Source organism: Gorilla gorilla, chromosome 1 (genome assembly GCF_029281585.2).
Source record: "Gorilla gorilla gorilla isolate KB3781 chromosome 1, NHGRI_mGorGor1-v2.1_pri, whole genome shotgun sequence".
In the NCBI taxonomy this organism is placed as follows: Eukaryota; Metazoa; Chordata; class Mammalia; order Primates; family Hominidae; genus Gorilla; species Gorilla gorilla.
The window spans coordinates 236,808,465-236,831,343 of NC_073224.2; the positions used below are offsets into that span (position 1 = coordinate 236,808,465).

Consider the following 22,879-nt stretch of genomic DNA (forward strand, 5'->3'; position numbering starts at 1 on the left):
TAGACATAAACTTCAGTTAAAATCTGCAGTTGGGTTTTTCCAATGTTTTTTTATCCAACATATGCCATTAATTTTTTAAATAAATAAAAACATACAGAAAACGATATCAAAAGAGAAAATCTGAGGGTAAAGAAATAAAAAATATAACTGTCTTAATAGAAATATTTTCATTCTTTCACCAAATGTGCCTCCTCTAGGCTAGATATTATGGGAAATATTGAGATAGAGATAAATGTATGAGTTTTGGGGCACACAGTTATGCACCATAATTTGAAAATCTTTAAACTAGCTAATGAATTCATCTAGTCTAGGAGTTCTTAAGAGTCCTCCTTTGGGCTTAAGAAAGCTTATGAATTACGTAAGTTTTACACAAAATTTTGTGATGTGCAGATCCTTCTTAAAAAAGAATCCAGGCCAGGCTGGGCACGGTGGCTCACACCTGTAATCCCAGCACTTTGGGAGGCTCAGGCAGGTGGATCACAAGGTCAGGAGATCGAGACTATCCTAGCCAACCTGGTGAAACCCCTTCTGCACTAAAAATCCAAAAATTAGCCGGGTGTGGTGGCGTGTGCCTGTTGTCCCAGCTACTTGGGAGGCTGAGGCAGGAGAATCAAACCCGGGAGGCAGAGTTTTCAGTGAGCTGAGATCACGCCACTGCACTCCAGCCTGGCGACAGAGTGAGACTCCATCTCAAAAAAAAAAAAAAGAATCCAGGCCAGGCAGGGTGGCTCACGCCCATAATCCCAGCACTTTGGGAGACCAAGGCGGGCAGATCATTTGGGCCCAGGAGTTTGAGACCAGCCTGGCCAACATAGTGAGACTCTGTCTCTGCAAAAAATACAAAAATTAGCCGGGCATGGTGATACACCCCTGTAGTCCCAGCTACTTGGAAGGCTGAGGTGGTTGAGGCTGCAGTGAGCCGTGATCTCGCCGCTGTACTCTAGCCTGGGTGACAGAGAAAGACTGTGTCTCAAAAAGAAGAATCCAAAGGGGTCATTTCTCAAAAATATGAGGAACCACAGATCTAGTTTCATTTAATAAACCTAAATTTTCAGAGTAAATAAGGAAAGGGAATGCTAATAAAAAGGTAAGAAGAAATGCTGTCATGCTAATGTGCTGCAGTATACTCCTGGTTACGACCTACACTACACTCCTGGTTACAATACACTCCTGGTTACGACCTAATGTGCTACAATACACTCCTGGTTACGACAGCTAGAATTTGGGGGTGAGGAGGGTTCATCTTTCAAAAGATATGTTGCAAATGAGCACATGTTATTGCTTCATTTAATTATTTTTAAGCCACATTAATTTCTGAGCAGTTTGGTGGTGCTCAAATGTTCTCTCTATGTGAGACAACCTTAAGGCAATCTGTGGAGGGTTACAATTGTTGTGCACCAGTGTGCCGGTTAGTGGACTACATACACACTCAACAGCATCTGTTTGTAGTTACGGAGTTTACTGTCCAAACTTCCCTGGAGAATGCTCTTCTTCTTCTCTTAGCTTTTAGATTTGTACAGTCACTCACAGGCCCAAATCCAGAGTGAGTCAGGCCAGCACGATAAGAGATTATTTTAGATGATGGGACCTGCAGACCTACTGGAAACAGGTTTATTTCTGATTGTAACTTAATGCTTCGGCATCTTATCTTTTTCTCTATATCCGGTTAATTAAGCGATAAATATCTTAATTACGTAAAGACTTGTTTGTTTAGAGACATTCAAATATGTAATGGTGCTTACATTTTTTCCATCTTAACCCACTAGTGACCGTATCACTGCAGAATCATACACTCTTGGCTGACATTTAATAAATACTAAAATAACGGTGGATTCTAGCAGCAGCTATAGTTTCTTTTAGAATTTTAGAAATGAGAAAACCTTTTCCTTGAAGCTGAGAATACTGAGAACAGAAACCTTCAAGTTTTCAATTACGCTTCTGAAAAGCTTTCAGTAGACATAAAATCGTTTTATTCTTCATGATTTTATTTCCTGTGGCTCAGATTTTCATTTCTAATGGTTGTTACGCTTTAAATAGAAATACAAGCTTATGGATCAGTGCTCTCATTGCTCCTTGTCACTATCAATCTGTATTTCCCTGTTTTTCCCTTCAGTGTTTAGTTTAAGATCATACTGAATTGTACTAAACTGCCTCCAGCATTTTCCAGTAAAAATTAACAAATTACCTTGGCTTTCATAGGAAATGGCCTTGTTTAAAGAAGTTAAGTCTCTCCAAATTATTCCATCCTACCTGGTGCAGCCATTGAAAGCAAACTCTTCAGTTCACCTGGCAATGAGTCAGATGGGCCTCCTGGCCCGGCTGCTGAAAGACCTGGGCACTGGCAGCTCGGGCTTTACCATTGACAACGTGATGAAGGTAAGCGGACGTCGCATGTGACACACCACGCGGCCCGGCACTCACCACAGTGCCTGGAGCGTGGCGAGGGTCTCGTCGGCATTTGTTGAAGGAATGACTGAGGCAGTGATTTCAGAAAAATAGCCAGTGTTTCATCCAACAAATGGGGGCCCCCACATGCGTCCTGCTGTCTAATCCTGCTCGGTGGTGCGTGGTGTGTGCAGATCTTTATCCGTGGAGAGAAACAAATCATAAAAAATATTTCTTTGTCTTTTTTTTTTTTTTTTTTTTTCCTGAGATGGAGTCTCGTTCTGTCGCCCAGGCTGGAGGTGCAGTGGTGCCATCTCGGCTCACTGCAAGCCCTGCCTCCTGGGTTCATGCCATTCTCCTGCCTCAGCCTCCCAAGTAGCTGGGACTACAGGACGCCCACCACCATGCCCGGCTAATTTTTTCGTGTATTTTAGTAGAGATGGGGTTTCACTATGTTAGCCAGGATGGTCTCGATCTCCTGACCTCGTGATCCGCCCGCCTCAGCCTCCCAAAGTGCTGGGATTACAGGCGTGAGTCACTGCGCCTGGCCTGTCTTTAAGAGACAATAGCAGCAGTGTGATGGAGAATATCAGGTACAGGTTGAAGCCCCTTATCTGGAATGCTTAAGACCAGAAGTGTTTAGGATTTCAGATTGTTTTCGGATTCTGGAATACTTCCATTATGCTTACTGGTTTGGATCCCAAATCCAAAAACCTGAAATCTGCACATCGGCTACGCAGGAGCGCACACCTCCAAGGAGGATGAGAAACCATGGGCCCCCGAGACGCACAGCGGGGATGAAATTGCACTATAGCCACAGCGTTCTGTTTCTTAAAAAGATCCAAAACAAGCGTGATGAAAGTATAACACGGCTTACGATGAGACGGTAGATCCGTGAGGTTTTATGTTTGAAGTATTTCATAATACTTAATACGGATGTTTTCTCTTTTATTTTTCACATGTTTATAATGTACCTTTTTTGTAAGCTGGAAGAAATTAGTTTTATTTTAAGAATCAGTAACAAGAGCCCCTCCCAACTTTAGTTTTCAGTGAGTGCCCTGGAGCATAGAGTGTATGAGGTCCGCGAGACGGCGGTTCGAATTATTCTGGACATGTACAGACAGCACCAGGCTTCCATCCTGGAGTACCTTCCTCCAGACGACAGCAACACACGCAAGAACATTCTCTACAAAACAATTTTTGAGGGATTTGCTAAAATAGATGGCAGACCTACAGATGCTGAGATGAGGGTGAGTTAACGTTGGTGAAGTTATGACGTCATGCTGTATTGAAGCAGTTACTCGGTACATAAATAAGTAAATACGTCATTTGAAGGAGCCACGTGTATGGGAAGCCCCGGCGTCCTGGCTAAGAAAGAACACAGGTTCCCGCATTCAGATCCTGGCTGCTCCACTTTCTGCCAGTGAGACCCTTAGGTTCCCAGGCTGCAAACGGAATAACGATAGCCGTGAGGACACAGCGGGTTTATCTATCAATAAACACCAATGAAATCAATGGAAAAGACTTATTCTAACTTGTTATTAGTCTTAGTGAATATTATAATTTATAAGAAATATAGTTGATATGCCATAATTTGTCTCCCAGTTTCTAAGATTACCCTAACAAGCTGTTCTAATGGAAAAATAATTTTCTTACCAGGCACGGAGAAAAGCGGCTACAGAAGAAGCAGAAAAACAAAAGAAAGAAGAAATAAAAGCTTTACAAGGGCAGCTGGCAGCACTGAAAGACATTCAGGCTGAAGTTCAGGTTGGAAGTTAACACGTCTTTCACCTGTGTGCTTTTAGCTGCGATGTATTTTGCTGTATAGATCCACATCATACTTGACTTATTTTTCGTGGGATTATGCAAATGAGCGTCTTGATTCCTTTTGGTTTTTTAGGTTAGTTTTGGGGTGGATGACAGAAGCCCTCCATGGAGAGGCGGAATTGGGTGGCAAATACTCTTCCTGCCCCTCCATCCTCTGTCAGAATTGATGTGAGCTGCTGCAGAAGTTTAGGGAGGGACCAGGGGCTGTGGGCACAGAGCTGCTCTCCTCCACAGCTTTCCAGCCACCTTCAGAGGCAAAGGAGAAAAACCAGCTTGACTATAAAGGTCTGACTTCAGCGCATTAAAAAGGGAAGGTTTCAGGTAAACCTTCTGTTTCTGTGAGCCCTTACTCTTTAAGCCGGTAGGGGTGTCACAGGTACTGGGAACAAATACTATTTGGTTGAATATAAATGTGTTCCTCTTCACATCCTCCCTGCTTCTGCGATATGAATTAGCTTCATAACACTAATTTTATGATGAAGTTTCCTTCAGTTGAAAGAAAATTTCCTTAAAAAAAAGAAATAAAGGTGGCAGAACACAGGGAGTTTCTGTTCCGCAGACCTGAGGTTTCAGCCGTGCCGGGTGAATGAGTTCTGGGACCTGCTGGCACCTCAGGCCTGCAGCCCATGTGGCTGCACAGTGCACCCAGAGCTATTCAGAGGGCAGAGCTCATGTCAAGTGTTCTTACCACAGATTTTTAAAAGAAGAAATGGGTACGAATGGGGAAAAAAGATCAAATGTGGCTGAATATAGGCTGAACTTCCTATGGCAAAAAGTCACCATGACATTTCCACCAAATGCTGGAACGTCAGAGTCACAATCAGAAAAGGACACAGGAGGCGGAAGGAGGCAGGCAGACCGTGGGATGAGGAGTGAGCCTCTGGCTCAGGTCCGCATCGTGGTGTGGATGACTCGTGCTCAGTGACCCTCGGTGGCTCAGCACACACTCATTGTGATTAGTACACAAACGAGGACACAGATGTCGCAAACTGAAGGGATTTCCCTCCAGCCATGAGCTAGCACGTACTAAGCCCATTGCCAGGCGCCTGCCTCCCACCTCCCTCACCACAGCCCAGGACCTGGTGGCAGTGGCTCCAGAAGCAGCAGCCACCCAGGAGCTGTTGTTCCCAGCACTGTCCATCCTGGGGTCGCCTATGCTCATGCGCACACAGCACTGTCTGTCCCGGGGTCGCCTATGCTGATGGGCTGCACAGCCTCCACACAGCCGTCCTGAGAGCCTGCAGCTCTTGCTCATTGGCTCGGTGTTTATGGAGCGCCTCTCCGTGCCAGGCACCATCTGGCTGTGGAAATACAGCAGGCAGCAAAGCGAAGTCCCGCCCTCATGGAGCTGGGGCTCCAGGGAGGAGCAGACGAGGGAGAAAGACCCAGGCAGTGGGTCCGTGCTGCGGGGTGCTGGGGGCCACGGGTTGTGGGGGCCTCGAGGCCAGCGCAGGCCTGCGCCCCACACAGGGCCTGGTGAAGGCCTCTCCCAGGAGAATGACGAGATGGGATGGATTTTTCTCTTTTTTTGTTGGGGTAAAACGCACAGAGTGTAAATCTTACCATTTTCAGTGCACACTGTGGTGGCATGGAGTGCTCTCACATTGTTGTGCAACCATCGCCACCATCCATCTCCAGAACTTTCAGAATTTACATATTAAGTCCTCTTCTGGTTCTAAAATCATACTCTTGGCCAGACGCAGTGACTCATGCCTGTAATTGCAGCACTTTGGGAGGCCGAGGCAGGAGGATCACTTGATTTCAGAAGTTCAAGACCAGCCTGGGCAACATAGTGAGACCTCATCTCTACTAAAACTTAAAAAAAGAACTTAGCCAGACATGGTGGTGAGCACCTGTAATCCCAGCTACTCAGGAGGCTGGGGCAGGAGGATGGCTTGCACCCAGGAGGCCAAAGCTGCAGTGAGTTGTGTTTGTACCACTTCCAACCTAGGCAGCAGAGTGAGACCCTGTCTAAAAATAATAAGAACAAAATTGTGCTCTTTTTAGGGGCGGGGTGGGTGTCTGTGGAACTAGAATTGCGCTTCTGCATGTGTTTTCCACAGTCAGTGGTTGAGTTGGAGAGAAACTGCAGTGGCATGATCTCAGCTCACTGCAGCCTCCACCTCCCAGGCTCAAGTGATCCTCCCTCCCCAGCCTCCTGAGTAGCTGGGACTACAGGGCACGCCACCACACCCAGCTAAGTTTTGTATTTTTTGTAGAGACAGGGTTTTGTTTGCCATGTTGCCCAGGCTGGTCTTAACTCCTGAGCTCAAGCAATCCACCACTCACCTTGGCCTCCCAAAGTGCTGGGATTACGGGCATGAGCCACCTTGCCCAGCCAGTAGAAATTCTAAAACAAAACCCAGAAATGTGCTTTCATGATCAAAACGTATCTTCAACAGGCTCTCACTCACTCACACTGCAGCCCTTTGTCCCTGACCTTACTGTTTTTGTGTCTTAGGAAAAAGAAAGTGATGCTGTGAAGCCAAAGAATCAGGGTATGTAAAGAATTGGGGTGCACAAAGAATTGGGGTGTGTAAAGAATCGGGGTGTGTAAAGAATCAGGGTGTGTAAATGCATGTCATGGAAGCTCCATGTGGAAATGGCTTCTGTCCATTTAGCAAGTATCGCCGCACACCTGCTGCACCTCAGCCATCTCCCAGCTGAATGGAAAACACGCTACCTTTTCACTTGTATAATCGTTTTAGAGCTCACATCAAACTGCTTACTAAAATTTTGAAAATAATTTCTATAAAAAGTTATTTAAATTGTTTTAATCTCTTCAGACATTCAAGGAGGGAAAGCAGCCCCTGCTGAAGCTCTGGGAATCCCGGATGAGCACTATCTAGATAAGTAAGTCGCTCTGTCTTCCACCCATTGTACGATGGTCAGGGCAACGAGCCACACAGAAACCCTGGAAAGGGAACGCGTCCTCCCTAGTTGGCCCTTCGTAGTCATCATAAAAGGTAGGAAATGTGCCTTCTGCACTAACCAGCATCCACTCCGAGGCAGTCAAGACAACTTTCCCTCTGTTTATTGTAACTTAAAATAGCCTTTCTGCTTGACAATGCTGAGTGAAATTTCAGAAGGATCGTTCGCCCGTTGATTTCAGGCACCTCCTTGGTGAGGGCTTTCCTATCGTGCTTTAACACATGGCACACCCGGCCTCCTCTGCCACCTGCAAGGGAGGCCCAGCCCAGGCCCTGCAGAGCAAACTGAGGCAGTTCCAGATGAGAGGGAAAGTGCACACATCACAGGGACTGGGGAAATTCAGAATTTCCTCGTGACGTGGGAGCGGAACGGCCATCAGTGGAACTAGATCCTTACCTTTATTTCCTGCTTTGCTTTGCTTTCAGTTTGTGTATTTTTTGTGGGGAAAGGAGTGAATCCTTCACAGAGGAAGGTCTGGATCTCCACTACTGGAAGCACTGTCTCATGCTGACAAGATGTGACCACTGCAAACAGGTCAGGCCAGCGGCACAGCAGCCAGCTACTTGCATGAGAGGGAACACCTGGCTGTTGAAAGGCCGAGTCAAAAAGCTGTCCCAAGTCTTAGTATTTTCAGAGGAGAGGTTGCGAGAAAAGTAACTGAAGCCGAGCACACACCTGAAAATGCGTGCGAGTCATTCCATATGACAGACAGCCCATTGAACCGGAAACATGCTGTGCCGCCACCTCCCCTCAGGGCTCCTTCCAGAGTCAGCAGGGGTCTGATTTCTGACACCACAAATGGGTCCTCCTTGCTCTTTGAGCTTTGTAGAAACGGAACCATGTGGCGTCATGTGGATTTCTTGCTTTATAGTGTCCACTGCTTGAATGGACCACAGCGCCTTCATCCACCTACTGCTGTGCGCCAGGGCTGCGTCCAGTTTGGGACCATGATAAACGATGTTGCCACAGCGTTCTGGTGTCTTCCAGGACGCACAGGAATGCACTTTCTTGGGTTCACAATGTGTTGTGGGATTGCCAGGTGTGCTGATGCTCAGTGGGGCTGCCCAGGAGTGCTCCAAAGGGGTTGTGCCTGGGCACCACTGCCAGCAGCACAGGCACTGCCCCCTTCCCACAGTGCCACTGCCCCCTTCCCACAGTGCCACTGCCCCCCCCACAGTGCCACTGCCCCCCTTCCCACAGTGCCACTGCCCCCTTCCCACAGTGCCACTGCCCCCCCCCACAGTGCCACTGCCCCCCTTCCCACAGTGCCACTGCCGCCCTTCCCACGGTGCCACTGCCGCCCTTCCCACGGTGCCACTGCCGCCCTTCCCACGGTGCCACTGCCGCCCTTCCCACGGTGCCACTGCCCCCTTCCCACGGTGCTACTGCCCCCTTCCCACCGTGCCACTGCCCCCTTCCCACAGTGCCACTGCCCCCCTTCCCACAGTGCCACTGCCGCCCTTCCCACGGTGCCACTGCCCCCTTCCCATGGTGCTACTGCCCCCTTCCCACCGTGCCACTGCCCCCTTCCCACAGTGCCACTGCCCCCTTCCCACAGTGCCACTGCCCCCCTTCCCACAGTGCCACTGCCCCCCTTCCCACAGTGCCACTGCCCCCTTCCCACAGTGCCACTGCCCCCCCCACAGTGCCACTGCCCCCCTTCCCACGGTGCCACTGCCCCCCTTCCCACGGTGCCACTGTCCCCCTTCCCACAGTGCCATTGCCCCCCTTCCCACTGCCACTGTCCCCCTTCCCACAGTGCCACTGCCCCCCCCACAGTGCCACTGCCCCCCTTCCCACAGTGCCACTGCCGCCCTTCCCACGGTGCCACTGCCGCCCTTCCCACGGTGCCACTGCCGCCCTTCCCACGGTGCCACTGCCCCCTTCCCATGGTGCCACTGCCGCCCTTCCCACGGTGCCACTGCCCCCTTCCCACGGTGCCACTGCCCCCTTCCCATGGTGCTACTGCCCCCTTCCCACCGTGCCACTGCCCCCTTCCCACAGTGGCACTGCAGCCATGCTTCCTGCTGTCTTGGTGAGTTCCCCCTGTGCCTGTCCCTGGTGAAGATGAGGTGGAGTGCCCGTCCTTTTGTCTGCAGGCCTTGGCTGTCCTGCAGAGCACCTGGTTTCTCACCCGTTTCCCTCGGGTTGTCCGTCTGTTTTTATTGATTTGGGGCCGTTCTTTATATACGTGGATGTGAGTGGTTGGTCAGTCGCGTGGATTGTGACCACCTGCTCCCACTCCACAGCGTGCAGTCTTCGCTGTCTCAAGTGTCTTGAGGAAGAGACGCATTTTTTATGTTGGCATTGCCCACTTTGCCAGTCTTTTTCATGGTTCATGCTATTCGTGTCCTGTGTAAGAAGTCTTCCCCATCCCCTATATTAGGCCTTTCTTGCATTACTATAAAGAAATACCTGGCTGGGCAGGTGGCTCACGCCTGTAATCCTAGCACTTGGGGAGGCTGAGGCAGGCGGATCACCTGAGGTCAGGAGTTCAAGACCAGCCTGACCAACACGGAGAAACCCTGTCTCTACTAAAAATACAAAATTAGCCAGGCGTGGTGGTGTATGCCTGTAATCCCAGCTACACGGGAGGCTGAGGCAGGAGAATCACTTGAACCCGGGAGGCAGAGGTTGCGGTGAGCCGAGATCACACCATTGCACTCCAGTCTGGGCAACAGGAGCGAAACTCCATCTCAAAAAATATATATATCCCTAAGACTGGGTAATTTATGAAGAAAAGAGGTTGAACTGGCTCACAGTGTGTCAAGTCCTGCGGCCTGAAGTTACAGAGTATATACAAGTCATTCCTGCCACAGACACCAACGTAGCAAGAGAATCTCTTAAAATTCTTTTCTGTGGTCCTGTTTCTGTGTGCGTTCTTAGAAATAGCGGGGAGCCACGATTTCAACCCTGGGCCACACTGTAACCACTGAGCCGCTCTGCGCCCTCATCCAAGCTTCACACTCAGGCCGACCGTATCTTCCCCATCCTTGACAGTGGCCCCTGCCCGATGCTAAGACGACAGGAAAGGAAGGACGTGGGGTCTTCAGCAAAGTATCACAAGTGACTCCAGACAGTCTGTGGGCAAATGCTGAAGATAGAAGCCTGTGGCTTACTTCATGTGCAGGTGGCACAGACCTCCCTGGGCAGGGGAGGCGCTCACAGGCTCTGCAGGCTGGCTGGAGGGCGCTGCCGCTTTCTCAGCAAGATGCTTTGCTCTGTATTTCGAAATCCAGGTGGTCGAGATATCCAGTCTGACGGAGCACTTGCTGACGGAATGTGACAAAAAAGACGGATTTGGAAAGTGTTACCGTTGCAGTGAGGCTGTTTTCAAGGAAGAGCTGCCCAGACACATAAAAAACAAGGATTGCAACCGTGAGTGCCCCTTCCCAGGCTCCCGTGCCCTCGGGTCACCAGGTGTCCTCTTGGAGGAAGTGCCACTGCTCTTGGGCCTCTGCAAGGGCTTGGTGAATTAAAGGGCACCTGCGGGCAGGCCAGCAGCATGTCTTGTCACCTGTCATTCAGGGAGCGACTGAGTCTTTTTAAAATCATTTCAGCTGCCAAACCAGAGAAGCTGGCGAACCGGTGTCCTCTGTGCCATGAGAACTTCAGCCCTGGAGAAGAGGTGAGGGGCCTGGGGAGAAGGGACCAGTGAAGTAGGTGACACACCTGTGGATGGCGGTAGTGGTGACAGTGGTGGTGTCAGTGCGGGACCATAGCCACAGAGTACAGTACATGAGTGTTCAGGGAGTGGACAGCGTCTAGTGAGCCCTGTCTGAGCAGTTGTTCCGTTTACCTACGTGTTCACATGATTTCCTTCCGTACGTTTACGAATGGTTTATCGAGGAGCCTCAACTCACTGAGGCCCAGCCTGTGCCACTGGGATACAGCATGAAATGGTTTTATTTTGTTCTGGTCATTGCCTTTATCCAGATAATGAGACCCTCAGTGACATCTTGCCCAGATTCTGTAACACTGCGGTCCCTTTTGCCTAATAAAACCCAGCCCTATTTGGTTAAACGATTCTCTTTCCTACCTGATTCCAAGCTCTCCTCCCTGCCCCAGTGCACTACGCAGTGACTCGGCAGGCTTCGTGGGGACGGCCGCCTCGTACACGCCCACCCTCCACTTCCCCACGTGCTCGGCTCCTCTGGCATTGGAGGCGACGAGGAGGGACATGGGCGTGCAAGGCTCCGTGGCAATTATTCTGGCCCTGTCCAACACGATGGGCTGGCGGTGCCCTCTTTATGCCAGGCAGCGAATGCTGAGCCCTGGGGCCCTGCTCAGGACCCAGTTTGGGAATCTGGCTCAGCCACTTCCACTCCAACCTCCTTAGCTCCTGCCACCTGCAGTGTGTCACTGTGTCCTGCTGCTGACTCCCCTCGTCCCAGCCTTCTGGGATATGGTACCAGCAAGATGGCTCCAACCCAGCCACTGTAGCTTTCTCTTCACACAGAAAACTCACACACCAAACAGAGAAGACAGCCCCCAGCCACTCTCAGCCCTGGTGTCTACCCAGTTATCTGGCTCTCTGTGTCCCTCTGTCTGTCTGTCTGTCCCTCTGTCTGTCTGTCTGTCAGTCTCTCTCTCTCTCAGAGTTTGAAATGCATCACAGAGTACACAGAAAAGTGACAGAAACCCTCAGGACTCTCCCTTGTTGCGGTCACTGAGCTTGCGCAACTAGCAACTCAGCCCGTCTTGTTTCTCCCGTGCCCCCACGTGCTCCCCTCTCGTGTGATGTTGAAGCCAACCCAGACAGCACGTTGTTGCATCTGTAAATGTTCCCGTCGGAGCTTTCGGAATCGGAACTTCTTTACACAGCCACAGCAGCAGCCTCAGCCTTCCAGACATCAGTCACATTGCCGCCATCTCATCAGGTCAGAAGCATCTGATTACCGGGATCCATAGAAGGCCCCGGTGCCTGGTTGGTCTGTTTTGAACAGGTTCATTCTCTTGTTCTTTTTCCTTACAATTCACTTGGTGAAGGGAGGAGCTGTTTGCCCCGTAGGGCTTGCCATCGTCTGGATCTGCTGACTACGTCCCCTTGGGGGTGCTTAACCTGTTTCTCTGTCCCTGTATTTCCTGTAAACAGGAGGTGGGATCTCTGGGCCTCATCAGGTGTGCACAGGCTCGGTGTGGGTGTGGCCGCTTCACAGGCAATGCTGGTGTGTCCCCCGGGAGGCACGTGATATGTATGACAGTGGCAGCTGCTGATGCTCAAGGCCTAACCCACTGACTCAGGAGGGGCCTCATTCTGTCATCCCTCCTTCGTTCATCTGCTGGGATATTCCTCTAAGCAGAAGCTCGTCCACTCTGTGGTTACCCTAGGTTAGACTTTCTATTGGAAAGGCAGAATGAAGGTTTAGTTTTTTTCCTTGGTTTACTGGTTTTCAGAATAGTAAGCTGGGTCACTAGCATCTTCCATGGCAGCTAATTTGTTTTGTTTTGTCTGTAGTGTCGTTATGAACCATGGATTTAAATTATCCAATGTGTTCCAGTCACAGCAGTTACCATGCTTAGTGATGCGTGAATTATCCCAGCTCTGGCCTATGGCAGACTCTTCAGCTGGGCTCCTGAGGCCTGGATGAGAGCCACGCAGCCTCAGAGAGCTCCCTCCTGTTTGGTGCCTTCCTGCCCCGGACCTGGAATCAGCCATCTGGTCACAGAGGCCTGGTTCCCATTAGCAGGAATGGATGTCTCAGGACAGCGCTGGGGGCCTCATGCCCACTGCTGCTGGGTGGGTCGCTGTGGCTGGACTCTCAGTGGACACAGCCAGGAGAAATCAAGGGAAGTAAGCTCCATCACTCATGCACACACACTTCCCCTTCCCGTCCTGAGCTGCAGGCTTTATTTAACCTTGTCTCTCCCAACATCTGTGTCTCCTTTCTTACATCCGTGGGCCCCGGTTCCCAAAGGCCCAGGAGACAGAATTCAGGTATTGGAGGCGACCAGTTCACCTTGGCCCCCACTGCACCTGGGGCAGCCCCAGCACAGTGGCACCTGCACCGCCAGCAGGAGATGCCACTGGAAATTAGATCTGTTCCCAGTTCTTGTCCTGACCACATCTGCCACTGGTGACGGGGGTCCCAGTGGCCCTGTGTTGGAGGGACTTGGGTGAGCCCTGGCTAGCAGTGCCACCAACTGTAAATACATTCATTTTATATTACATTTCTAGGGGACTTTAAAGAATTAAGTTCTGTAATTACAGAAGACATGTTTCCGGGTCGATAGAATCAGGCATCTTGGAAGAACCCCGGACAGAGGCCGCAGTCCTGCCCCGCTTCCATCCGCCTTCCTCCACCCCAGACAGAGGCGCCGTCCTGCCCCGCTTCCATCCGCCTTCCTCCACCCCAGACAGAGGCGCCGTCCTGCCCCGCTTCCATCCGCCTTCCTCCAGCCTAGACAGAGGCGCCGTCCTGCCCTGCTTCCATCCGCCTTCCTCCAGGGGCTGCTTTTCCTACAGGGCATCCTGCCCCTTTTCTACCCAATAGAAGCAGCTCTCACTGCACATACATCTTTTCCCCTGGTTATCTCCAGAATGTAGGAGCCTTTGTGTTTGCATTCGAGTTGTTACCTTTACTCGTCCTCCCGTGCAGTGCCCATCGTCCCCTCTGATTTCAGTTATTGCCATTGGTTTCCTACTAGGAGCAGTACTCAGATTCTCCTGTAACCGCCTTTTCTTCCTTCCCTTCTTATTCCCAACATCTGATTTGAATTGACATCCTCTTACAGGTAGTACCTGTAAGGCTGTCACCAGGCATATCTCATGTGTCATCTGCTTTCCCTGTATCTCATTATCTGCACTGCCTTACACATCACCACACACCCTGCAGCATAAGCAGAAAACACACACACACACACTCATTACCTCACGGGTTCCGTGGGTCCAGAGCCAGGCTTCATTCTCATCTGTCGGCCCTGCTAGGGAAGGACTCACTTCCAGGCTCATCCCAGCAGCTGGCAGTAATATGTTCTTGGGGGCTGTCAACCCGGAGCCACTCAACTCCTAGAGGCCCCCACCATCAGCACCGGGGGCCTCTCTGCTGGCGGCTCACTTCCTCAAGGCCAGCAGGAGACTCTGCCACTCCAGCCTGCTGAGACACGTCTTTCTAATTTCGTGTGAATTGTTTTGCCGTTCGTTCTTCAAATATTTTTCCTCTCTTCAGCGTTTCCTCCCTTCTCTCCTGCCTGCAGGCTGGTGAGTGTGAAGACTGCTCAATCTTCTGTGGGTCACTGGGCTTTGTCCAGTGTTTCCTTTCTGTTCTAGTTGAATGGCCCCCACCCTTTCTCCTTCCATCTCCAGTCCTCTGTTAAGTGAATTCATTTTCAATCTTGTACTTTCCAATTCTAGTATTTGTGTTTGGCTGGGATTTCTTTACAGGTTTCATTTCTCTGCTGAGATTCACCTCTGTTCGCTCATTAAGATCACCTGTTTTTAACAGCTTCACGGAGATGTATTCTGCACAGCCTCTCCCCGTGGACAGACAGTGGGTTTTCATGTATTCAGGGTTCTGCAACCATCCGCACACGTGTGGAACTTTTCCATCACCCAAAAGACAACACTGCCTACATGCCGCCCCTTTTCTCCCCAGCCCCCTCTCCAGCCCCTGGCAACCATCTGTCTAGTTTTGGTCTCCATGGATTTGCCTACTGTGGACATTTCCTGTAAGTGGAATCGGACACTATGCGGCCTTTGTGTCTTTGACTTAACGTGTTTTCAAGGTTCGCCCGGGTTCTAATAGATCAGTAGCACTTCATTGCACGTTCAAGTCCTTGAACATACTAGGTATCTGCTTTAAAGTCCTTTTGTGCTAATTCTAACATCTGGAATTTTTCTGAATGTGAAGGGGGGTAAACAGTGAAGTTTGACACCCTCCACAGTGCTCAGAAGAAAGCTCCGAGTGGATCTGAGATTCGAATGTGAAAGGCCCAATTATGAATCTCTCAGGAGATGCTAGAGATAAGAGAATAGCCTTCAGAATAGGAAGGGATTTCTCAAACAGGACACAGAAAGCTTAAGCCTTGATGGAAGAGGCGGATCAATTCAATTAGATTAAAATGAAGAACATTGGGGCAGAGTTTGGGTTTTGTAAAATGGAAAGAGTTCTGGAGTTAAGCATCGTGAACATGCTTAACACTACTGAACTGTACACTCATTTTATAATAAAACTATTACATTGTGAAAGGTGAGAACCTCCTCTTCATCCAAGGACATAAATAGACTGAAAGACAATGCTGGGGATGAAAAATCATTGACCATTCTTCTTCAAAGTGAGTGGAAGGCAATGTCCCTGCAGGGTTTGAGCGGAAGAGTGGGCATGACCTGGCGGGCCCTACGCCAGTCACTTTTGCTGCTCTGTTGAGAGCAGCCTGTGGGACAGAGAGGTCGGGTAGTAGCAGAGAGCTAAGTGGCGAGAAGTGGTCAGATTCTGGACACGCACTGCAGGCAGACCCAGGACTTGGCCGGTGGAGTCCTCACAACATGGTGAGGAAGTAACCGCGGTCAGGAATCCAGGGCGCTCAGGAGCTTAGCCTGGAGCTGTGGAGTTAAAATCCCTTTCAGACGCGCAGGCCGGTAGACAGGTGGCTGCAGGTGGAAATGTGGGGTTTGTAAGCGTGTATAATAAGTGGGTTTAAGGTCATGATACTGGGAGCACTCTTCTAAAGAGCAAGTGTAGACAGACGAGAAGCCCCAGGCAGAGTGGGAGGAAGAAGGCAAACCAGGTGCTGGGGAAGAAATGCATTGGGGAGGAAGCCTGACGAGGGTGGCGTCCTGGAGGCCCCAGAGCACAGCCCATCAGAGAGGATGCCCTGCTGGCCTGGCTGGGCTCAGCTGATTGCAGCCGCCTGGCTCTTGCATCTGCACTTGGCCATAGGGCGGCCAGGCGGCTCTGCTGGCCCTGACTGGGCTCACACACGCGTGTGCCTGGGGTCCACAGCCGGAGACTGATTGAGAATGGTCTTGGAGGCAGCTGCGGCACCTCAGCTTTGCTTTCTGTGTCTGAGCCCAGCACGCCAGCCTGGGCATGGCGTTCTCGCGGCAGCGGCAGAGGGCAACAGCAAGACAAGCCCAGGTGCATGAGTTCATTTCAGCCTGCCCTGCCACGTGTCTGCCACTGTCCCATTGGCCAAAGCAAGCCACAGTCACCCAAATTCAAGGGATGGAGAGGGACCCGCCACCTCCGTGCTGGGGAGGGAGGAATTGGAGCCTTAGAGCAGGCCGTGTCCCTCCACAGGGGAGGGGGAAGCAACTGCATCCCATGTGCCGGTGGGCCACGTTCTGATGAGAAGGCGCCCCAGCTTTAGGGACACGAAGGTTGCCAGTGGCCTGGAGAGACCAGAACCCAGGCCTGCCGGGAGCAGCTAAAGCGGGACAGGTGTGGGCTGGGCTGGGGCTGCAAGTGCTCCAGTATCTTAAGGGCTGCCGCAGGCGGCCAGAAACTGACAGCCACTGGTGAGAGTGAGAGAGGAACCAGGGAGAAGCAGGGCTGTGTCTGGTGGAGATACTGGTCCACCAGAGAATGGGAGAGCGGCTGGAGCAGTGTCCCTGGGGAGCGTTGTTTGTTTTTGAGATGGAGTCTCACCCTGTCGCCCTGGCTGGAGTGCACTGATGTGATCTCGGCTCACTGCAACCTCCGCCTCCCACGTTCAAGCAGTTCTCCAGCCTCAGCCTCCTAAGTAGCTGGGATTAGCTGTTGGGGACACGAGATGCGCCACCACACCCAGCTAATTTTGTGTTTTTAGTAGAGACGGGGTTTCACCAAGCTGGCCAGGCTGGTCTCGAACTCCTGACCTCAGGTGATCCACCCACCTGTGCCTCCCAAAGTGTTGGGATTACAGGCGTGAGCCACCGCGCCCAGCCTCGTGAGTGTTGTTTAAATAGAAGGGAAGAAACCAGGAACAACCCGAATGTCCAGAAGACTCAAGGAATCAGCGATCCCGCGTTTATATCCAACAGGAGGACGGGATGAGCTCCCTGTCCCCATGCAGACGGTCCCACAGCTGGTCATAAAGGAAAGAAGCTGGCTGCCCAGGCAGTCAGGCCTGCATAAACCCCACATTCTGCAGGGCAAGTGCATGTGGCGTGGCTCAGGAAGAGCAGGGATGAAGAGAGTGGGAACCCCACGAGGAACCGTGGGCAGCAGGCTGGCGGGTGCCTGGCGCGTTCTGTCTTCTGGCCTGGAACGTAATCACGCGGGCACTCTGCTTCTCACCCTTGCATTTGCGTGCACGCTTTGCTGTGCTCAGAGTCACTGACGCCAAGGGCCCTGTGTGGCTGGGTGGGGATGCGAGATGCAGGCTTGCCTGGTGACAGGACTTCTTGCTTCCTGAGTTGTACCCTGCACAGACTGCAGAGGCTATCATAACATATCCGAAGGGAGGTGCCCAGGTGAGGGAGCCGTTCTTCTGCGGCTCTTGCTGGAGTGGCTGCCCTCGTTTTCAGCTTACACAGCGAGTCCTTTTGGGTCTCAGGTAGCGTGCCAGGTCCGCCTCGCCTGATTAACACTCTGTGTGCCTCCTCTGCTGCAGGCATGGAAAGCTCACCTGATGGGCCCAGCCGGCTGCACGATGAACCTGCGCAAGACACACATTCTGCAGAAGGCCCCGGCACTGCAGCCAGGTGAGGGTCAGCGCCGCTGAGCAGGTGTAGTCTGCATCCCTCCATTTTGGCTTATTCAAAAGAGCATCCCCGGCCAGGGCAACATGGCAAGACCCCATCCCTTTAAAAGCAAAATAAAGCATCCAAGCCTGTCTTCATGTTCTGGTTCCTTAGTAAGCAGGCTAATAATCAGAATCATGTGACCAAAATCCTTCTCCACCTGCAAACTGGCTGTGCAGTGCGCAGGCTCCACGGGTGGCCTAGGATTCACACTCCCGTCCTCCGCTCTTTCTACATCACTGACTCAAGTGTTTAGAATCAGGAAGCTGGCCCGGCACGGTGGCTCACGCCTATAATCCCAGCACTTTGGTGGCTAAGGCAGGCAGATCACTTGAGGTCAGGAGTTCGAGATCAGCCTGGCCAGCATGTCGAAACCCTATAAAAAATTGGCCGGGCACAGTGGCAGGCACCTATAGTCCAGCTACTCAGGAGGCTGAAGCAGGAGAATTGCTTGAACCCGGGAGGTGGAGGTTGTGGTGAGCCAATATTGCGCCACTGCCCTCCAGCCTGGGTGACAGAGTGAGACTCTGTCTCAACAAAAAAAAAAAAAAAAAAATAGGAAGCTGAAGAGTAGACCCTACCAGGCTCAGCCCTGGCTCCCGTAGTCGGGTGACGGCCATCAGCATGGGCCTGGGACGTTGTTGCTGGGTGTCTGTGGCCACAGGTTCTGCACCTGGTCCGTGGGTAGGAGCGCCCCTCCTAATGCGGGTCCTGTGCTTGCTCTGCAGGGAAAAGCTCAGCTGTGGCCGCATCAGGCCCCTCGGGGTCAAAGGCCGGAAGCAAGATCCCCACCCCGAAGGGCGGACTGAGCAAGAGCTCCAGCAGGACGCACGCCAAGCGCTGACGCGGCGCTCGGGCTCCTTGGTCTCTGTGAGGGACGGAGCAGGCCTCCTGATTCTCCACCATCTCTCCAGCACTCTCTGGCCTTGGTGGCCCCATGCTCTGGCTGCTGTCCCCAGCTCCCCGCCGTGCACGCCTCTTACGCGTCTGTGCTGTCAGCTCTCGTGCAAACAATATGGATGCAGCTAACCAAAGATCCTGCGTGCAGTGCCAGGACCTGGCCGCACTGTACATTAAGCCTTCAGGGCTGTCTCAGGCCTTCCTTAGAATCAGAGGAGGAAGCGTCCTGTTTGGAGAGAGCCAGAGAGCACCACCAGGGAGGCACTCGCGCAAGGCCACGGCCAGCACAGGCACGGTCCCACTTTCCTTAGTGCTTGGAGCAATTTCCATAAAACATTCACCAGGAACCTTTTGCACATCGGTCTCTGCCACACGCAGTAGAATTTCCGCAGGGCTGTGGCTCGGCCAGCAGTGGTTCCAGGAGAGTGGCGGTGCGCACGGGCCTCCAGCCGTGCCTTCTCCCTGCAGGCCCCGTCTGCTGGGCCTGCTGCCCAGTGCACTCAGCCCCGGGTAGCAGAACTCATGTTCCCACTATAGCAGAAATAAAGGCAAAAGAGAACATCTTTTTTTAAATCGTAGTTTTTTTGAGAATTGGTCCCACCTCAGCCGCACCTTGCTGGATGCTTCTCCAGTAGTGCTGCCCCTGTGACAGGCGTCAGCTCCCTGCTGGAACTGAGGTAGACACAGGTGTGGGCCCTTCCCGTGCCTTTGCTCAGAGGCGCTTCACTTTCTCCACACTTTCGAATTCCTAAAGACGTGTGGAGGAAGTCACTGTTAAATGATTTTCCACCTGATCACCCTGTGTTCACAGCAGGCAGAAGCCCACTGGTATGGGCCTCCCGCCCCTTCCACATCCATGTTGTGATTGGATCCGTAAGTTTACTTTCTTCAAAGAGTTGATAGGATGTTTAAAACATCAACGCATTGCTTGAAATGATGAAACCAACCCTCAAAAAACAGTCTCCTAACCAGCCATCCCCTCCTGTGGGAGTGAGCTGGGGGTTTCGTCCATAGCTTTGGTTGGGCCTGTGTCACATCCAGGCAGCCATGTGGAGGGAGTCAGGGTCTGTCTGGAAGTGTCCAGCCTCTCACTGCCCCAGCCTGTGCTCCCAGGGGCCTAGGCTACCGTGGACTGAAGGGCAGTCCACTCCCACCTGGTGCCCAGGGCTTCTGCTTGCCTCGCTGATGTTGCATGGGCAGACTTCAAAAATGATATTTAGAAAGGTTTGGGTTGATGGAGTTTGTATTAATGCAATTAGTGTATAAATATGTTTTGATTGCCAACCGTGTGAAACAACAAAATATCTAAAAACTAATCCCTATTTGAACAATGTACTCCCTGGCCTGGATACATTAATAACCATAAATTTGCATGAATTAATCTCCACGTTTGGTAAACTAATACCTCTGGTTGACTGAGAATACTGAGTAAGATATAAGACCTACCAAGAACCTTTAAGAATATGCACTGCTAAATGTTGTTTGTCTGTTTGTTTGCGACGGAGTCTCACTGTGTCGCCCGGGCTGGAGTGCAATGGCGTGATCTTGGCTCACAGTAACCTCCACCTCCTGGGTTCAAGCAATTCTCCTGCCTCAGCCTCTCAAGTAGCTGGGACTACAGGCCACCACGCCTGGCTAATTTTTTTGTATTTTTAGTAGAGATGGGGTTTCACCATGTTGGCCAGGCTGGTCTCGAACTCCTGACCTCATGATCTGCCCACCTCGGCCTCCCAAAGGCTGGGATTACAGGCGTGAGCCACCACGCCCAGGTTAAATGTGTTTAAAGTATAAGGAGAGAGGAGGCCAGGCGCGGTGGCTCACGCTGTAATCCCAGCACTTTGGGAGGCCGAGGCGGGCGGACCACCTGAGGTCAGGAGTTCGAGACCAGCCTGGCCAACATGGTGAAACCCCATCTCTACTAAAAATACAAAAATTAGCCGGGCGTGGTGGCCTGTAGTCCCAGCTACTTGAGAGGCTGAGGCAGGAAAATTGCTTGAACCCGGGAGGTGGAGGTTGCATTGAGCCCACTTCATGCCACTGCACTCCAGCCCAGGCGACAGAGCGAGACTCCATCTCAAAAAAAAAAAAAAAAAAGTATAAGGAGAGAAATAACTTTACAGTTTATTAGACAAAACAGAGTATAGATGCCAAGATGTCTGTAAAATGATTTTTTCTGGTTTCAAAGAGATGTTAGCCATTATTTTCTAATCCATTTTTAAAATACAGACAAAACACTTCTTTAAACAGAACAAGAATGAGAAAAGTTAACCAAGGAATTATTCTTTTCTCACCAATCAACACTTTTAAGAAATATATATATATATACATATACACGTCTTCTATATATTGTAACTTAGAGAAAATACTTATAAAAAGACTTCATTTTTAGTGATTGACAAGCAAACTTGGGTTCATTTAAAACAGGTTCCTCTTTTGTTAGTTACAGGGGTTTTTTTTGTTGTTTTTGTTTTTGTTTTTGTTTTGTGGGAGTGGTGGGGTTTGAGACAGAGTCTTGCTCTGTTGCCCAGGCTGGAGTGCAGTGGCGCGATCTTGGCCCCCTGCAACCTCCGCCTCCCGGGTTCGAGCAATTCTCCTGCCTCAGCCTCCCGAGTAGCTGGGATTACAGGCGTGTGTCACCACGCCTGGCTAATTTTTTTGTATTTTTAGTAGAGACGGGGTTTCACCATATTGGCCAGGCTGGTCTCAAACTCCTGACCTTGTGATCCACCCACCTCGGCCTCCCAAAGTGCTGGGATTACAGGCATGAGCCACCGCGCCCGGCCCAATCATGTGTTTTTGTTGAAATGATCCTACCAGTGATTAGTGGCTATTGAGAGTTTTACAGGGTTATACATTGTTAAGGGACCAAGAATCAAGTACAAAAAATTTAAAAGGAACTGTAAAATCCCTTGGTCATTCATAAATAAATACCTAAAATTAGGAATACTAATTAATAATTGAATTTTCACTCATGAGTATGTTCTGAATATTTAATATTTATTTCTATTATTTTCATATGTTAAGATATTCCATTAAATCTAACTTAAAAGAATTGTATGTATAAATTGGCATTAGGATACAAATGTAAATATTTTTAATGAAATTTTGCAACTTTTTAATATTTTAACATAGTTTTCTATTTGTCTTTATTTCAAGTACCAGAATTACAAAATATCTAAGTAATATATTTTTGTTGTTGTTTTAGGGCTTAAGGGTTAATTCACCCTGAGTATATTAATATAATAAAAAGATCACTAAATGTTTTGTCACTTTATTTCAACATTACAATTAAAAAGTAATTTGTCAATTACATTTACTTTAATAAACATGGAAGTGTAGCCCAGCCCTGAAACCTTAGAAAGTAGATTGAAAATTGCTGAAAAAAGACACAGCAAATATGAAGTTGCCCTGAGGGTTTGGTCCCTAGAATAAGTAATTTGTCAAAACCAGTTCACTGCTGAAGAAATTGGACAATTTGAAGCCACATGGAGATTAGAGAAAATGATTGACCAGTTTCATCCTGTGGAATAAATTCAGAATGTTCTCTAAGTTCTCTAATTGTGCCCAGTAGAGGATTATACTTTCTAGTCTCTTCATGGGTTTTCCCCCCTTTGAAAGAGGGATTTTACCAGCCCTCAAGGCTGTTTTGCTTTTCAACTAAGCACTGTACCGTGGTCACCCACCTACTGCCCAGGAAAGCCAGGGGCAGTGGCTGTGGCACCCTTGATTGGAAAGCTGGGTGGGCTGAGCCGTGGGAGGAAGGTAATGGCCAGGGCTCGGGCAGTGAGCCTGTGAGCCTACCCTGCGGGGAGGTGTGGCCTTAGACTACCCAGCGGGATGGAGGCGGGTCCGCGGAATCCTCACCACAACCATGCAAGGCTGGTGTCGTCATCCTCAACAACAGAGTAGAGAGTTAGCGGTCAGGCACACATAGCCACAGCTGCAGGACAAAGCTGCCCCCGCTGCCCTCTGACTGCAGGGAGGAAGGTGCTGGTCCAGAGGAACCTTGGCACTCTCTGGATCTTGAAAATAGTATGGGGGATCCTGACTCCACTGATGGATCAGTTACCAGGGAGTGTTTGACCACAGCTTGCCTCTGCCTCAGTTTCCTCAGCTGTAAAATGGAACTGAGGGTCCCTTTGCTGTGCACTGAAGAGGACACACACTCTAGGC

The 22,879-nt window shown here is 50.5% G+C and overlaps 1 protein-coding gene across 6 annotated transcripts in view; it reads left to right on the top strand.

The window, feature by feature from the left end:
* The window catches only part of CEP104 (centrosomal protein 104), a 43,036-nt gene extending 23,757 nt beyond the window's left edge, over nucleotides 1-19,279 (top strand). For 5 of the 6 annotated variants that reach the window (XM_063703281.1, XM_063703284.1, XM_055352093.2 and 2 more), the window contains 10 exons: nucleotides 2,200-2,376; nucleotides 3,429-3,635; nucleotides 4,045-4,152; nucleotides 6,674-6,710; nucleotides 6,999-7,065; nucleotides 7,569-7,677; nucleotides 10,383-10,521; nucleotides 10,704-10,771; nucleotides 17,677-17,767; nucleotides 18,535-19,279. In XM_063703281.1, coding sequence (XP_063559351.1) covers nucleotides 2,200-2,376; nucleotides 3,429-3,635; nucleotides 4,045-4,152; nucleotides 6,674-6,710; nucleotides 6,999-7,065; nucleotides 7,569-7,677; nucleotides 10,383-10,521; nucleotides 10,704-10,771; nucleotides 17,677-17,767; nucleotides 18,535-18,650 — 1,119 coding nt within the window. In that variant the 3' untranslated portion in view covers nucleotides 18,651-19,279. Of the gene's footprint in view, nucleotides 1-2,199; nucleotides 2,377-3,428; nucleotides 3,636-4,044; nucleotides 4,153-6,673; nucleotides 6,711-6,998; nucleotides 7,066-7,568; nucleotides 7,678-10,382; nucleotides 10,522-10,703; nucleotides 10,772-11,892; nucleotides 12,024-17,676; nucleotides 17,768-18,534 lie in introns of all 6 variants that reach the window. The other variant, XR_008668823.2, reaches the window with a different exon arrangement.
* The last annotated feature ends 3,600 nt before the right edge of the window (nucleotides 19,280-22,879 follow it).